Genomic DNA, 17,667 nt, shown 5'->3' with positions numbered 1-17,667 from the left:
ACAATAGCTACAGAAATCATTGTTATAATGCATGGTAAACTTGTCTTGGAATGAGGTATTTTGTATTTTGTATTTTGTCATGTATACTGTATGTAAATGCACTGATTTTGTACTTGCACACATGAATGCTAAATGCAAGATTTGTGTTAGACTCCAAACATCAAGAATAGGCAGTACATGTCTTTCTTTGAGCTGTACACATTTGTATTATATGACCACTAGAGCAGTATTCCCTGGTACTATTTCAGTTTTGTCTTTTTTCCACGCAGCTCCTTTCCAACCTTCATATTCATTCCTGGACAGAGGAACATGTGGTCAGTATCAACAAATATCAATCGACCACTTCCTTTGTCTAATTAGCCATTAATAACCATCATGGCTCCATATGAGCGGCTCCATTTCAATATTAATGCTTTTCCAATTCCATCCCCACAGTACTTTTGGATGCAGCAGATATTTGGGGCAGGTATGTTCACTTTATAGATTTATCAAACTGTAGGTATGGTCAAATGAATGAACCCTTTAGTTTGGCGTGTATGTGATGTGCTTTCGTTTGCATTTGTTTTCCATGTTCTCAGGGGAGGGTGCAAGTGGCATGCAGCTGTATGGTGACCTGTTTAAGGAAAACCACATTACAGGCAAGAGGCTGCTGCTGCTCACGGAAACGGACATGCGAGACCTGGGGGTCAAGTCCAAAGGTCACATCATGCACCTCAAGGTACCATACTACCTTTCAAACTAACGTGAACTAGCCAGTCATTTAACAATGTGTCCAAATGGTATACTTATTTAAATTGAGCTATATGCTCATACACATGTTTAAGTCTGTGTATAACTTGCTTTCTCCAACAGAGTGAAATTGAGAAGCTAACCAATGATTACATGGTGCTCTTCCACTTCCCTCCACTAATGAAGGTACTGCATGTCCTTTCTCTTTGTTATATAATGGTTGGCATTGTTTACTGTTGCAATATGTTAGCCTGAAAATCTCTGTTCCACAGGATGAGTGGGCAGAGGAGGAGGAGGAGAGGAGGAAGATCGTTAATCTGGAGCTGGTGTTTGGGTACCACTGGAAAGCAGGAACAGGTCACTCGGTAGGTTTTCAATGGACACTGAAAACATTCTATGACAAATAACCAAGATGTCTTGGAGGGAATCGGTATGTATTTTCATCCAAATACAGTCATTTTGTAAAATATTTTCAAATGTATTTGACTAAACTTTTGTCAACTTTAGTCTCAGCTCTGGTCTGGTTCAAATGCATATAGGAATAGCTAACTAGCAGTATTTAAAAAAAAATCTATCTTACTCTTTTAAATTTTGGCAGGGTTAATACCTGGGTTAATACCTTTATCTTTACCCCTCTCTAACAATACCGCTACAACTAGTGTTGTCAGATAAGATTTAAAACTGGTATGTCAAGATGGAAATGCTCCTTCAAGATGCTATTTCTCTAGGTAAAGATGCATATTATGGTCCCCATCAAACTCAAGCAAACACTGACCACTGTTACACTGAGCATGCTTTGCCTTCAAGACATATCCTTGCAAGAGAAACAGATGAATAAATATTTCATCTAAAGCCATACATCCCATCCACCCCCACTTGCTCACCGTCCTTTGTTAGGGTCTCCAACAGTGGAGAAAGGCTGCTTCTCCACTTGCTGTTTGAATTTAATCAAAAATAGCCAATTTAGTCAGAAGTCGTTTTCTTTTTAGAAAGGCAAATGTTATTTAATCTTTCAGCTGTTCATTGTCCCATCATAAATAGTCCCCTTTCAGTGCGTTCGGCGGGGCTGAAACGAGCCTGCTAATTGCCTCCCATTTCTTCTGACATGTGGTGGTTTAGTGTGTAGAAAACACAGCAGGGAGAAGGAAACAGGAGGCTGAGAAAATGAGAGCTAATTATTTTCCCCCTGCCTGGTGTCAGGTTCCATGTCAGCCTTGTTTTTACAAACTGGAAGGTTTTTTGCACTAAATAAAACAAACCCGCACTGCGTTTTTTTCGCCCCTCTTTGCTGGCGGTGTCATGGAAGCAGCTGCACTTCTCAAAGACAAAATGAGGGCCTGCGATTGTGCGGCCACCATCTGACAACCACTGAGGGTCCCCCACTAATGAGGATATCACCGCGCAGCCAAGAGAAAGGTGCTGAATTATGTATGAGTTGCCATTAGACCAGCCGTACTCCGGTCTTGGGCATCATTACCAGACATTGTTTCTGCTGGAGTGATTAGACCAACAAGTGGACCTGGGGGCCCTGGTGCGACTGGCCAGGGCCGACACGGGGCCGCTGCCTGGTGTGTCTTGGAGCCTGAGCCTTCCTCACGCTAGCTCCCCCTTTGAGCCCCGGTCCAGCCCCTGGGGACAGTGTAGGAGTGGGCTGAGACTCCTCAGATGAGTGTGTTAGTGGCACTTCTTTGATGTCTTCTTCTGTGATCCTCCACACAATAGATTGGCTCACACCGTGAACCGTGTGTGGTTAAGCAGTGACCTGTGGCTTCATGGCTGGCTTTTGGGGATGGCAAAATCATTACTGCTTTGTCAGCATGCAATATTCAGCAGGAGTATGGGGTTTGTTCAGATTTGTATTGCCTAGTGAGGATTTGATCCCTATGTGCCTTGTGCAACATTGATCGAAATACCAAGTTTATTTTCACCTAACTGGAATAACATTAGCATTACTCAAATGTGTATTTCACCAACAATAGCACCAGGTGTTAAGATACTGCAAACCATATCCCCTACAGGAAATAATACAAGCTATCCACCATAGCAACTTATATTTACCCCTGAAGTAAAACAAATGTCTCTGCAAAGATTGATATGTTGTTCACATTCTCATTTACCACTTATGTCATCCTTCATGCTATGATCATTCAAGAGACATGCTATGATCATTCAAGAGACATGCTATCCTTTCTGTGATTCTGAGAACACATCAAAAAGAGTGTGGGGAAAGCAATCAATCGCCAAACAAAATTATACATTTGTCTCAATTGAAGGCAACTCACAGTGGATACTAAGTGAAAGCAGGATTCAAATCTAAATGTACAACATAACGTGTCCTTCTGTCACGTTTGATCATGATTTATTCATAGAAATTCATGTTACGTTCCGGAAATGTTCAATTCCAAGGAACTACCTCTAGGCTGTGCTGTTGGTTTAGGAAAAAATGCAGTTAGGTTCTCAACTGACAGCAGTTATTTCATGTTTTTTAAGACCTACAATCTGTCATTTTTAGGACTGCAAATGGAAAATGTACATTGAACTTGACGGAGATGAAGTTGCAATAACGTACATCAAGGATGTGACCTTTAATGCCAACAGACAGGATGTGGATGTCCTGAAGATGACCAAGGTGTGATCATAAGCATTACTCCAGGCAATGCACTGAAAGGGCATCAGGACTTAAAACAGTCCCTTGTCCATTACATTTATTTGTTAAAGGTTTTTTAGGATCATTGAAAGAGTGTACCTTTTTGCTAAATGTTATGACACAAAAAATCCCTTTCTGTATCTTCAGATAAGTTTAATCATTCCTTAAATGGATGTCATTGCCGTGTTGAAGATGCCGTATTGAAGTAGCTAACGTGTATGACGATTAATAACCAACATCAAACTATTTCCTTGCAGCCTCCATTTGTGATGGACAAATGGGTAGTTGGACTATGGAAGAACGAGGTTGTTGACTGCATTGTAAATTATGAGGTGAGTCAGTCAAAACACTGCTATAGGAACAGGGCCCCAGGGAACCTACCTCCAGGGGGTCCACAAAAGGGGAAGAGGGAACTCTCTGGGAACTGTGGGGGGATCTTGGAGGGTTGGTGGCCTGGTGGTTGGGAGCTTGGGCCGGTGGCCGATAGGTTCCTGGTTCGGGTACCCGTTGTGAGACCTGTCGACGTGCCCTTGGGCAGGGCGTTGACCATGGTTGCTCCTGTGTGTCACTCTGGATGGGAGTCTGTTACATGACTGAATGTAATGTAAATGTTGAGTGGCTTCACTGCAGGTAGATTGTATGTTTCAATATTCAATAAACATTTTAATAAATAATACAAATACATAAAACTTTTGCAGTTTTAAAGCTTCTCTCATGCTATTTTACACGTTTTGCAATGAGGTTGAGAGAAAAGTTTGACGTTTTAAAGCTAATTTCCTGCAATTCTACACATTTTGCCATGGGGCAGAGAGACAAATGTGCAGCTTTATAGCTAATCTCATACTATTCTACGCATTTGCCATGAGGCTGAGAGAACATTTTCCAGTTTTAAAACAACATTTCTGCAATTCTACACATTTTGTCATGGCTTCATATGTACTGTGTGGTGTGCCTTTAAAAATGTAATACACTGTAGCTAGATGTGTTCAATGTTTAAAATTCCCTACAGTGATTGTTGTGTCCCTATACTAGAACGATGTGAGATCACCCAGGTGTACGAGACATAGCCATGCAGTGAGGTGGAACCCCACCGGTGGACAAGATAAGATCAAGACTGTGGAGTTGCTGATAGAAACAGCTCAGTTAAACGTTGAAGGAAACCCCAGAAGCAGATCGAACTCAAAAGGTCACTTTTTATGGTGTTTTGGATGCAGATTTTATTGACAAATGATCAATTTAGAGCTGTCTTAAATACAGAATGCACAAAATGTATGCACACATCTATGTAGCCAACCCTACCAGTGGATGTTCTTTCTGCTTCCAGATGTGGATCCCAGATGGTTGTACAACCTGAGACAGAGGCAGCTGAAGAGCCAGTCAGCAGCACAGCAGCATGGTGCCCAGACCCCCACGGGAGGCTCAGAAACCCGCACCCTGTCTCAGTTCCTGTCTGCATATGGAGATCAGGCCTCTTCCTACGCTGCAGCATTGCGGAGGTCTCCCAACAGCCCCCTCTCTCCCTGGTGCTCCCGCAGCTCGTCCCCCACCGCCGGCCTGTCCGCCATGCTCTCCCCCCTCTACCTGGGGTCAAAGGGCAGCAGCCCCTCCAGCACCACCTCAGAGAGTGCCTTGGAGCGCGAACGCCTGCTCAGTGCCGGGGAAGTGCAAGGTTACCACAGGCACAGAAGCTACATTGACAACTCATTGAGTGCAACAAGGGGCCACAACAGAGACACATGGTCCCATACAAGGGGCAACTTCACACAGAATAAGTCAAGCAGAACCTCACAGCAAATTGGGAGGCCTCGGACCAATAATTACAGTGTAGCTGGTCAGAACCGGGCCAGGGTGATACCGGGCATATTGGCGGTGGTGGAAAACCCCAGTACAGAGCAAGAGGGGGCTAAAGTCAGTGAGGGGGGATGGATCAAAGTGGAGCGCCAGAAAAGGTTACCTCGACAGGACAATAAACAGGCCAGAGGAAGACAGAGGAGAGGGTGTAGAGGTGGCCGTGGTGGACGAAGCAGAGAATCATTTGCTGTTTGAAGTGTTAACATCTCTTAACAGACTGGACATCAGGTTTCCTTTGAACATTAACCTTCACACTACTTCTATATATAAATTTTCCCTCTGGGGGGGATCTTTCTAGGTGTTATTTGAGCTAGGGAGAATTGTGTTTAAGGGAATGCACACAATTCAGTCTTTTAGGGCTGATTTCTGAATTGTACTGTATGCACTGAAATATTTTGGGGATTTAGCATTTAAGCCTACATATCATTTGTAGTTGTATATTGTGAACTATTGTACATAAGCCTATTGTAAATTGTATAGTCTACATTGTCCTAATCTTTTTATATATTTGATATACTGTATAGCTAGATAATTATTTTACTACAATATTAAAAAGTTAATCTACCTATGGATACATAAATGGAATAGATTTTTTTAATAGTCTATAACTATATGTTGGGTAAAAAAAACATAAACATACATGAAAGTTCAAAGTATTATTTCATTAAACAAGGACGCGACGACAACACCTGATGGAAAGGACGCGGGAGTTTTTCTATAAACCCGCCCCTTTAGGCAAATGTGGACCTTGTGATTTCGCGCCACGGCTTAGTACTTGAAAGGTTAGATGTTGGTGGATCCGTATATGACATAATGTTTTAAGAAATGTGCACAAAAATAAAAGTGTCCACCAGCGGTATTTTCTAAAGATCTTTTCAAATTTTATGTGGTGTATATTTGTGGGTTCTATTTTTCTTTTAGACCGTCTTTTGAAACAAAAGTTTATACAGCTTTCAGGACACTTTCCTGGCGCGGGAAATTTCTCAGCCAGCATCTGCTAGTCCGAATTGGTGGGGTTTCTCTCTATTCGTAAAAGGACTGCAGCAACTTGTACTCGAGTTTTGCGTGAATTTCTTTGCAGAAAACTTTAAAGAAAACAAAATGCGTCCATCTGGCTCTAAGGTAATGAATGTTTCGTAGAGTATAATATATATATATATTTATCTTAATATATCAAACAATAACAGGGTAATTTACTTATATTATTTTATAGATGCAGGGAATGTAATGCTAAGTAGCTAACTTTAGATGGCAAAAATTCTGCTGTGGTAAACTTAACGTTAGGCTCTTATTTTCTTTCTCACATTTTAGTAAACCTGTTGCCTTAGCTACTTTATGCAAAAGCTGCTACAGACTGCCTAGGTCTTATTGGAGTTGCAATGCAATCATTGCTTTGCTTCAAATCCAGTATCCTAAGGTTTAACGTTACCTAGTTACCTTGTAGTTGTCATTTGAATCTAGCCAGTTTGGATGTTTATAACAATTTCAATTTCTACTATCTAACAGTAGTTACACCACATAGTTTTGGCTACACAGATTTAGATTTTATCCTGGCAAAAGTTTTTCCATTTAAAATGTCGGTTTTGGCCACCAAAGTAAATCTTACTTGGCTTATCACACTCCTTTGTATAGCCACATAACGTTAACTAGCTAGCTTCAATGACCTTGTAAAAGATACATTTGTGTCAATGTAGCCTTGATATGGCTTAACAATGCTAGCTTCCATTGTTGAATCTTGCAGTCACATCTCTATCACCATAGGTATTGCTGCTTCTCTCCTTGTCCAGAAGGGCGGCAGTGTGCAGGCAGTTTCTAAAACTACTAGTACTCACATTGTTCACGTATCTATGGTCTGAGCTTCCAGTCGATCCATTCAATTTTTCCTGACTCATTCATCTTGTCTCTCCAGCGTCAGCAGGCCCCCCAGCCTCCCTCCACCAGGATGGGTTTGCGGAGTTTCCGTAATGTACCTCTGGTGCCCATGGAGACATCCTCTTCTTCATCAGATGACAGTTGTGACAGCTTTGGCTCTGACGGTGGCTTTGCTAACACGGTAAGGCAAATTGCCACATTTCACCCCGTTTACAATCAGTGTTTGACCATATTCACTCATCGAATTAGTTATTTGTTGATGAAACTAACTGAAGGCTGTGCTCTCACTCACAGAAGAGTAGCTTCAGGGAAGCTAAGAAGGTGGCGGAGAGAGCCAAGGTGTTTGAGGCCAGCTCGGAGGAAGAGTCTCTCAGTGGGTTTGAGAATACCTTCAGCAGTGAAATGGTGTGTTTTTTGTATTGATATTACGAGCTTAATGTTACTACGCAATGGTGGCTACTATACACAAAAAAAAACATTTCAGAATGTGTGCTCAGACAAATGTACTGTGTACTTCAGAGAGTGGACTCTGACTCTGAGGAGTCAGTGACGCCGCGGAAGAGGGGCCGCCGGTCCCAGACTCTGAAAGTGGCCATGAAATTCCCCAACAGGAGGGCCAGCCAGAAGAAGACGATTGCAGCAGAGCCCCCTACACAGCCCAAAGTCGCTCCCAAACAGACCACTGAGGAGGGAGACAACTTCATGGACAAGAGAGCGCTTAACATCAGGGAGAACAAAGCCATGGTACGACAGAATCATTCAGAGAAGATGTTGTGGCTGTAGCTTGCCGAGGGACATTTGAGTGCTAATTATGTTATTTCCGTTTATTTTGTTTAGCTTGCAAAGCTGATGGCAGAACTCAACAAAATACCTGGCTTCCCTAGAAGAACATCCCTGCCCATGATGAATGCGGTGAGTGAGACTAGATGGAGGATATGGCTGTCCTATAAAACATGTATTCAGGAAAGGTTTTAGTAGTGATGAAATATGCTGCCACCTTTTACATTTTTTGGACTGTAGTTAATGCGTTTTTGTTTCCTCTGTAGCCCTGTCGCACCCCACGCCGGTCTCTGGGAGCCCCTGGACCCCGCAGGAGGAACCCTGAGCGTACCTCTAGGCCCCACACTCGCTCCTGCTCCCTGGTGGACGGCCCCCCATCAGAGGAGGAAGAGGAGGACAAGTTCAGCCTGGTGCGCAGGAGCTGCTACTACGAGGAGGTGAGTGACGCACACACCTCAGCGTTCGTTTGGTAACGTCAAGTAAAGCGACATTTTTTTCCCTTCTTCCCCCCACCGTTTCCTGATCTGTCCTTTCAGAAATGGTGAATACCGAACTCCGGGAATTGTCCGTTTGGTTGATATATCTGTGTGTTTACAGAAGGAGACCCGTCGGCGCAGCTCCAACGGGGTGCTGGCCTTTCCTCATGTGGTGCGGCCTGTGGAGGACATCTCCCAGACGGAGCTGGATCTGATCGCAGACACCGTCCGGGAGAAGGTCTACGACAGATCCACTGTAAGTTCCCGTTCTCCTACAGTGGTTCTCAAACGCCCGTCTTCAAAGTTTGATTTCTGTTAAGTCACGTTCATACAGCCACGTTCACCAAATTCACCCCTCTAATGTTCTCGCTGTAGGGGTCCACTTGCCATCAGTGCCGCCAGAAAACGGTCGACACCAAGACCAACTGCCGTAACCCAGAGTGTGTGGGGGTGAGGGGTCAATTCTGTGGCCCGTGTCTCCGTAACCGCTATGGGGAGGAGGTCCGAGATGCCCTGCTGGATCCTGTAAGGGCTGCACTCTTCTTATCCCAGCCATCAACAGACAGTCCATCTGATTATTTGAGTGTTTTTGTCAAAAGAATGCAGCCTTGGTTGACATCGCCCTGATCTCTTGCAGGAGTGGAAGTGTCCGTCGTGCAGAGGGATCTGCAACTGCAGCTTCTGTAGAGCCAGAGAGGGTCGCTGTGCCACTGGAGTTCTGGTCTACCTGGCTAAATACCACGGCTACGACAACGTCCATTCTTATCTCAAGAGGTAAGTCTCTTTCTACTTATGAACTAAAACCTTTGTCTTGCAGTCGTATTAGTACTTTGACTGCTACTGTGTTGGGAATTAAAAATGTCTGTCTCTCTGCAGTCTGAAGAAGGAAATGGAAGAGAGCCAGTAAACCGTGGAGAATGTAACCGGATTCTGAACCTGACTGACGATGTTGTCATGTGATGTGGCTTTTATATTCCATAATGCAAAACAGTAGATTTTTCTATTGCTCCTGATTCTGAAAATGTTTACATTGTTTTAAATGTGTACAGTTTTACTGTCAATTACGTGAGTGATATGTTTATACTGTGATGTTTGCCTGTGACATTCACACTTTTAACCTGCAAGTTTGAAGAAAAACTATATGTAGAAATTGGTTGTCCTCTGTTAATTGTACTTGAGTCGTCCATTTTTTTTGTATAAGAAAATTAGCTTTAAACTTCAATAAGGTTCATTTTCTGTTTTTAATAAGTCTCAGCTAGCCTGGGAGTGTCCGTCTGTTTGTGCTAACATTCCACAATGTTTGGCATATGACACGGAGTACAAGGAGTGGAATGTTAGCGCTAAAGCGGTCTGGATTTCAGGCTAACTTAGCTGTTTGAGTATGTTCTCTCTTCCCAATGTCACGTGGTTACTTTTGACTCTGCTCAGTAGCCTACCATTGTACCCCTGAGGTGGTGAGGGTGGAAAGGGCCCAGCTAGTGGGGGCTATTTCCTCCTGAGCAGAGACAAACTGATGTACTACAGCGCCTGGTTAAATCCTTCATTAGATAACTGTCACTAATGGTGTGGAAACAATTAGCAGTCCGTAATGGGAATCTCATACCTGTAAATCATTTGTCCTATTATAGCACTTTGTTGCTCTGGTCTTTTTCTCTCCTTTCATTTCCCAACGATGTTTTACAGTGCAAATGGTAATGTTCTCAGGTGTCACTCGAGTGGCAATGAAGTTATTGCCGGTACTTTCTGTTCAGTGTGTGGTACTACACAGGAAATGTTGTGAGGTAAATCTTGGGTGGTTCGTTGCTATTAAGCCTTTGAGAATGTACTTCATTTGACCTGCACCATTTCCTGTGAACATGCTCTCATTAACACTGACACCTTTTGAAATTACAGTCCACACTTGAGCGTTTTTGCTAGTTTGGTAAGAGACTTTCTCTCTTATTACAAGAGTTGCTACTCTAATTCAGAGTGCACTGCTTTGTTCTCTTGTTGGAAAAGTTGCCAGCTTGCCCAGCTGGGTTTAAAGAAAGATACATGTTTGGTCACAACAGTTTGTAGTAGGTAGTCCATTGCGTTCTGTCATATTGCTAGTCCTATGCAGTAGAAAATGGCTTTGGCGTGCAGTGAGGCTGTAGAAAACGTTTGGAGACCTTTTCAAACAAGCTGATCAAGCCCCCAATTTTGTCTGAATGGCATATAAGAAAAGTAGCTGTTTTTTATCTGAAGATGAGCAAAGAAAAGAACAGAGTGCTCTAATTCTTCACTATTCTCCACAAAGCCATTCAGTATACAGTGACAATGTTCTTAGGTCCACAAAACATTTCCATCACGCCAAATGTGTAAAATATGTGTAGAAATATTTTTCTCCCTCAGAAACAAATTTTTCAAAATCTATTAGCATAATAAAGATGCACTTGAAAATACTGGTATTAAATACCAATGATCATCCACTTTGGGGGTGATGAATATTTAGGGAAATAATTGTTTACGACGCTCAAGCATCGAGCTGATCTGGTAATCAGGCTATGAAATACAATATTTATTCATTAGAGCGGATTTAATGAGGCCTTGCGGCGCTAATTATGAAAACCAGTGTAGCAGTAAATGAGTAGCGCACGGTGGCGGGCTGTTGGGTACCTGTAAGGACGGAAATGGGGGTTGAAGTGCGCTGAGTGCCATGCAACACTGAGCAGCACAGAGCCACAGCCCTTCCCTGGGCCTGTCTGTCCAGCCCCCAGCACTACATCACTGGACCTGGAGACAGCACACAGATGGGCCCTCAGCCCACTATGCCTTGTTCTGCTTGGGCTGGAGGAATCAGAGCGGTAATGATGACAACCTTGTTACATTAATAGCGATAGTGATATGTGGTGGTTGAACTGTGAGCAGTGGTGCTGGAAGTAACTTCATAGAGAATCATCACGCAGCTTTTCAGATTACATAGAATGATTTCGCATGCTGTTTTTTTTCTTCCGTTTGATTGATAGATATTTTCATTATGGCTGCAGGGTTGCGGAATTGCTGTTAATTTCCTAGTGTCCTGTAGGTTTCTAGTGATTGTTGTGTAGTCAGAGGAAGAACAGCTGACGAAATGGAACACACGAGGCATTATCGCAATGGGATCTGTAGGTCAAAATCAACAGATTAATTACAATGTAGAATACATCTGTCAGGCCTCCGCAATAAACACCCTTTTTCAGCTCGGTGCCTAATAACTAGATTGACATGTCGTTCTATGTTAGGAGCAACAGTGAGGCCTGGGTCACACAAGCACAAAAATAAAGCCAGAAGAGTACATTAAGGGGGCCATTAAGATATCCTCAGTACTCTTTCTGTGATTTATTTTGAAGGCAGAAGTTTCTAGACAATAATATTCCTGACCACCGTGTCCTGTAAAATGGAGCGAGAGTTTGCTGCTGTTGAGGCACAGCAGCGAATGACTCCGGGTGTCTGGAGGCTTATGACGTGTTTCTTACCTCCGGCTCCAGAATGTGCACTGATAGAAATAGCCTTTTGGTCCAGGTGTCAGGGAAATTATCAAAGAAAAAAGCTGCCTGCTCCATCTCGGGGGAAATTGCAAACACACCCTAACAAAGGAAGGCATAAGTGCATTCGCTGCCGCCTTCAAAGGGAGCGTGATAAGATGACATTATAAATAGACAATTCTTCACAGAGGGGGAAAAACACATCAGGCAGCTAAACAATTGTGTTATTTCTGCTTCCTTAAAGCTAACTTGTTGTTTACCCATGGAGCATTTAAAGCAAATGTTCAATATCACGAATAGTGTCATTTGGATATGTCTGTTATATGTGATACATCTAAAAGGGAATTTCTGATGAGTGACAAGGTTGTTCATCTCACAGCTAGGCTATATTACTATATACTACACTCACCTTTGACCCTCACCAAAGCAACCCTAGCAGCTTTATCTGTGATCTCACATGTAACACAAATGATCCTTGGATGTCATTGCTCCACATTCTTAATCATACATACCTGCTTTTTTTGCAGTTTAGACAGACATAGCATGGCCTCTCACACCATCACCAGGTTTTGACTGTTTGATTTCTATCTATTCACCTCATCTGATGGAAGTTACCCAATACATTGTTTCCTTCACTTCCTAAAGGGGGAGCTCTAATGCAGGCAACTCTGTAGACAGCCTGACATCTTCAGACAGCTTCAACTTTCAGTGACTCTTCCACAGAGTTGGTGGAGAAACAAGCATCTTACCATTGAGTTTGTGGTAATGATTTACCTGCAAGTACAGGCAAATTACAGATTCATTTGTCTTTAGTCAATGAAAGCAACACTTTCACAGAGGTGTCGCCAATCCATGTTTTGTCGGCCATGTACATAGCAAAGTGTATTCCATACGGATTCATTTAGACAACCGTTTAGTTGCTATAGCTTATACCCTCAATACACAGAGGAGTAGAGCTGAGGAGGAGAATGACTTGTCTGGGGTGTTTGTCCCTCACTGTCTGTCATCCTGGTGAGGGCTTCATATAGACAAATGGGCTATAGCCATGGCCCGAGAGGGTGATGACATTGTCAGTGTTCCCATTAAATTCTTGAGGAGCAATAGGGAGATAATGGGAGTCCAGCCTGCCACTATGACCTGGCAGAGGGAGGGGCTAATTATGATGCGGGGGAGTGCAGGGCCGTAATGTGTAAATCTAATCTTACCTTTATTAAGTGAGAACTGGTACATTTGATTGATTTTATTGAGATCATATAATATGAAGAGGAGCTTACAGCCATGAGTTTGTGGTACTCATGTGCTTCATTAATTTTTACTTCATTAACTCTCTCCTCTAGAGCCTACAACACAATTCATTGCTAGTCATGAATCCAGAGCACAGGCAAATGGACAGCAGTATTAGACACAGACAACAATGCAATGGATACACTGACTAACAGTGCATTTTCACATAACACGATAGGGGCGATGAAACAATGGAGCCCCATTCATTTTCAATAGAAGGGAAGGGTGCGGGGGACCTTCTGGCGATGGGAGCGTGAACAGGGCGGGACCAAAGTTGGGGAAGCTCAACTTTATGTAAATACTCTACGATATCGCAACTCAATTGACCAATCGAAGCTCACTATAGCGTCCAGACCGTACTGCATTGGCTGTTGATACCTAGAACTCCCTAGCCTGCTTGCTAGCATGCGAGCACCCACATGAGGGCTAAGCTAGAGCGGCTATCCGAATTATCGTGTTATGTGAAAATCCACTCTAAGGCTGGATTCAATCCGTATTGCTGAAGTACTACATCCTTTTAAATGTAAAGGTAATTTCCAATTGAGTTGACATATATAGCGTTTACTCTGAATGCAGTCTCCGCAAACACGGGAACATTTCCTTTAAATTTCAATCATGCTTTAACGCGGATCTTCCACGATACAGATTAAATCCAGCTCACAGTCTAAACAAATCACAAACACATGCAAAATACTGAACCTCAGAGGCATTTTGTATTTCTGCGTTGCTGCACTGCATTTCATCAATGTCTTCGCATTAGGAAAACATGTCTGAAAAACAAAGCATTATTTACTCTAGCTAGTCAAAGGAACCATTTAAATTAAACTGTAGAAATGATATGTCTCAAAGAAATCCTGTTTGAAAATGTATGCCCTCACTACTGTAAGTTGCTCTAGATAAAAGCGTCTGCTAAATTACTAAAATGTAAATGTAGAACGGAAATTAGCCTATAGGTTATTTGGAGGTTTTTGAATAACTTTCTTTAAACTTTCACTGAATGTCTCAAGACTTTTAATAACAATGCTAGCTTATTATGGGTTATTCATGCAAAAAAAATTTTTTATTGTGACCCGGCATTAGTGAGATTTGAACCTATAATATTTTGTTCTCAAGCCATTGAATTAGTCTTCTTCGCCACCAGGATGCAGCCAACGTGCCATGTTTTTTTACGCATACAAAGCTGTTCATTTTAGTCTATCTAAACAGACCCCATTGCAAAGGAAACAAGCACAAGATCACACCTGAACATACTTAACAAGATAGAGGACAGAGCGCATTTTGAGAACATGACTTTAAATACAACAACGAGGAAACCTGTAGGAAACGTTTTGCTGAAGTACTGAAATTCCCACAGAAGAACCTTGTTTCTTAACGTTCTCTGAACTATTTGAGAACATTCCCAATGTCAAAGCAGTTGGAGAACGTTCTAAGGATCCAAAATTGAAATGAAATGTGGCCATGTTTGAACATTTAGGAAACGTCCTGTTAAAGTAATGAAATACCAAGAAAACATAGTTTTTTTGTCAAGCTCCTTAAATGTGCTGAGAATGTTCCAAAGCCAAGCAACTATCTTGCACCATTCCCAGAAAGTTGTGGGAAGGTTGTATTCAAAATAACCAGGACAACCACGCTCTCACCAAGCTCTAAGAAACATATGGTTCTCTGAACATTATGTGCTAGCTGGATCTTGTCTTGCCTGAAGTAAAGCAGACCATAAATTAATGAATCATGTATGAACCGTCATTCATTCAAGGTTGTGGGTGCGCCGAGCTGAAAAGACAAACAAAGTCAAGTTTCTTATGAGTTCTCTTGGTTTACTCAACATCTATTTGACATCTAGCTGTTCCTTTTCCCTGGGCAAGGATTTCAACCATTCTCATGGCATCTTCTCCTTTTCAATGGACCATTTGTTTAATATTATAGTCTTAAACCCAACAATATAGATCAATCATGAAAGCACCTGCATGCTTCTCTGCCCTGTAATACCCACTCTCTCTATTAACCCATGGCGGTTGACTATACTGGTTTACAGGGGAGAAGAAAGGAGAGATGGTGTTAGAGAGTGACTTTTAGATAGGTCCATTGTGACCTTGTAGATTGACCAGCAAGTCCAACAGCTGGACATACAAGTCTTATTAGTCCTGGATCTGATACTTGACCTGGAATAATGGTATAATACAGGAAAATGGATGCATTTTCCCTGACAAACATGACACTGGAGAGAATAGTGGGGGTGGTAAGATGAGCAAATAGAGAGTATTGGCTGTGTCGGGCGTATGGTTGGAGCACTTCTGCAGGGGCAATACAGCTTCCAAAGTTTCTGCTTTTCAAATGAGCTTTAGAACTGCCGTCCCCAAGAACATCATATGACATCTGTTTTACCGCACGTGCTGAAATAATGTTTCTGTCATGGTTGTTAGCTGACTTTCAAGCAATATTGCCACGAAGCTATCAGTTGACAAAAGAAACAGTGAAAACATTTGAGGTAGTCACTCTAAAGTAGAATTAATGGGAGAGAAATAAAAGAGCTCTTAGACAATTAGCACCAGAGACCACTCTATAATCTAAAGATCATTCTCACCATTTAACAGCAGCACAGATGGTTTATATTATTGTTGTGAAACAGAATGAACAACACTCGACTGGATATGATTTGGTTCCCTTAATGTGCATTTCCTTTAACATGTCTTTCATTTGTTCCTAAATGTCAGTATTGTTCTGAACCAGCTGGCCTAACAAACCTCTGTGTCATCCTCCCACAGTAAACATCCAAGGATTGTTCCCATGAACCAGCGTGAGAGATTTGGTGTCCATATAACATGTTGTAACCAAGCTCTCGAAAACTCTTTTCCGTATGTAGGGTTTTCAGCCATTACATTCGCCCACATTTGGCCAGTGGTGAAAAAGTACCCCATTTTCATACTTGAATAAAAGTAAAGATGCCTTAAAAGAAAATTACTCAAGTAAAAGTCACCTAGTAAAATACTACTTGAGTAAAAGTCTAGAAGTATTTGGTTTTAAATGTACTTAAGTATCAAAAGTACAAATATAAATAATTTAAAATGTCTTATATTAAGCAAACCAGATGACACAATTCTCTTGGTTTTTTAATTTACGGATAGCCAGGGGCACAGTTCAACACTCAGACATCATTTACAAACAAAGTATTTGTGTTTAGTGAGTCTGCCAGATCAGAGGCAGTAGGGACGACCAGGGATGTTCTCTTGATACAGTAAGAGCATGAATTAGATCATTGTCCGGTCCTGCTAAACATTCAAAATGTAACGAATACTTATGTATGGAGTAAAAAGTACATAATTTTCTTTAGGAATGTAGTGGAGTAAAAGTAAATGTTGTCACAAATATAAATAGTAAAGTAAAGTACAGATACCCCAAAAAACTACTTAAGTAGTACTTTAAAGTATTTTTACTTAAGTACTTTACGCCACTGCATTTGGCTCTGTGTAAAAGACAATTCTGACGCGGTGTTTTAACATTTAGAAAACTCAATAATCATCGCTTTCAAAGCGGTTTTCTAAAAACATATGTCTGTTATGTTTCCGAAACAGTACCACAAGCGATGCATGTTAACTTTCAGACCAAGCATCAGGGCTCTTAACAAAAAGCCCCCGTAAAGGGAGATTCACCGTCACACATCCATTTGTTTTGTACCACATGCTGCAGCAAAAACATAGGGTTTGGCACCATACCAAGGGGCTTTCTCCAACACAAACGTCTAAATAAATGAATAATTAAATTGACATGGTTATACATCCATTAGCCAGTAGCCTATGTCACTGATTCACATATTGACTGTTTAAGCTCCCTAATATAACATCCTGGAAGCATGATCCCAGAAACATCCCAAAGCTATGATCATTTAAATAATGCATTACATAAAAAATGAACCCTGTAATTGCAAAACCTGAAATTTAACCCTTGAGCTTGGTTGCTTAACCAAACATGCTTTGGCTGGTTAGGCTTCGTCGCTGAGGAAATGTCTGGCTCACAGATTACATTTGTTCTCTCCAGAGTCAAGAAAGGCAAAAAACAATTAAGTGTCTGCATCACATTTCACTGTATGCCACTTAACACAGTTTTCACATCATCGGGGCAATTGTCTGCAGAGGGCTATGAGACAAAGTCATTACTTCCAATGTCTCAGAAAGATGGCATTGTCATTTTCCTGATTTCGAAACGTTTCAATTAAGCTGCAGATGGTGATAATAAACATAATGGTGTGAGACTTCTGGTGTTGTCTTTTGTCCTGTCCCTGTCAGGAATAAGGAGGGTAACTGCTGTTGGGCCAGAGGTGGGAGGAATCGCTGGCACCCAATGGGTTTCCCCTCCCAGCCTTCCCTTTTCAAAACAAGGTGAGGTTCAGCAAAGTTTCTCTGCAGTGATGATCAAACAGAGTCACATCACTTATGGAGCTGGTTGACGGGGGCAGTGAATACAGATCAGCTTTAATTGTAGCAGGCCTTACTGCCACTGTCTGTCAATCAAAGCCTTTTGAATTGGGGACAATTTGCTCTGTTCATTC

The 17,667-nt window shown here is 42.0% G+C and overlaps 2 protein-coding genes across 2 annotated transcripts in view; both read left to right on the top strand.

The window, feature by feature from the left end:
* The window catches only part of LOC120064386 (mitogen-activated protein kinase kinase kinase 20-like), a 33,276-nt gene extending 27,200 nt beyond the window's left edge, over positions 1–6,076 (top strand). Inside the window, exons 11-19 of the mRNA XM_039014930.1 lie at positions 270–314; positions 436–466; positions 579–718; positions 853–915; positions 1,002–1,094; positions 3,242–3,358; positions 3,634–3,708; positions 4,409–4,562; positions 4,701–6,076. Of these exons, the coding sequence (XP_038870858.1) occupies positions 270–314; positions 436–466; positions 579–718; positions 853–915; positions 1,002–1,094; positions 3,242–3,358; positions 3,634–3,708; positions 4,409–4,562; positions 4,701–5,422 (1,440 nt within the window). The 3' untranslated portion in view covers positions 5,423–6,076. The remainder of the gene's footprint in view (positions 1–269; positions 315–435; positions 467–578; positions 719–852; positions 916–1,001; positions 1,095–3,241; positions 3,359–3,633; positions 3,709–4,408; positions 4,563–4,700) is intronic.
* Positions 6,077–6,217: 141 nt separating this feature from the next.
* LOC120064387 (cell division cycle-associated protein 7-like) lies at positions 6,218–9,501 on the top strand. Its single transcript, XM_039014932.1, has 10 exons — positions 6,218–6,349; positions 7,137–7,280; positions 7,394–7,504; positions 7,619–7,843; positions 7,937–8,011; positions 8,146–8,316; positions 8,477–8,611; positions 8,731–8,880; positions 8,993–9,129; positions 9,232–9,501. The coding sequence occupies exons 1-10, from the start codon at positions 6,329–6,331 to the stop codon at positions 9,260–9,262; spliced, it is 1,200 nt and encodes a 399-aa protein (XP_038870860.1). The 5' UTR covers positions 6,218–6,328; the 3' UTR covers positions 9,263–9,501.
* The last annotated feature ends 8,166 nt before the right edge of the window (positions 9,502–17,667 follow it).

Source organism: Salvelinus namaycush, chromosome 19, assembly GCF_016432855.1.
Source record: "Salvelinus namaycush isolate Seneca chromosome 19, SaNama_1.0, whole genome shotgun sequence".
NCBI lineage: Eukaryota > Metazoa > Chordata > Actinopteri > Salmoniformes > Salmonidae > Salvelinus > Salvelinus namaycush.
The sequence above is the reverse complement of the archived record's forward strand: the minus strand, read 5'-3'. Positions and strand labels throughout refer to the sequence as shown.

Excerpts from the sequence above, each read along its gene's own strand:
- LOC120064387 (XM_039014932.1), top strand. The coding sequence starts at position 6,329 with ATGCGTCCATCTGGCTCTAAG. Across the intron at positions 6,350-7,136 it reads TGCGTCCATCTGGCTCTAAG|CGTCAGCAGGCCCCCCAGCC; the intron begins GTAATGAATGTT and ends TTGTCTCTCCAG. Across the intron at positions 7,281-7,393 it reads ACGGTGGCTTTGCTAACACG|AAGAGTAGCTTCAGGGAAGC; the intron begins GTAAGGCAAATT and ends TCTCACTCACAG.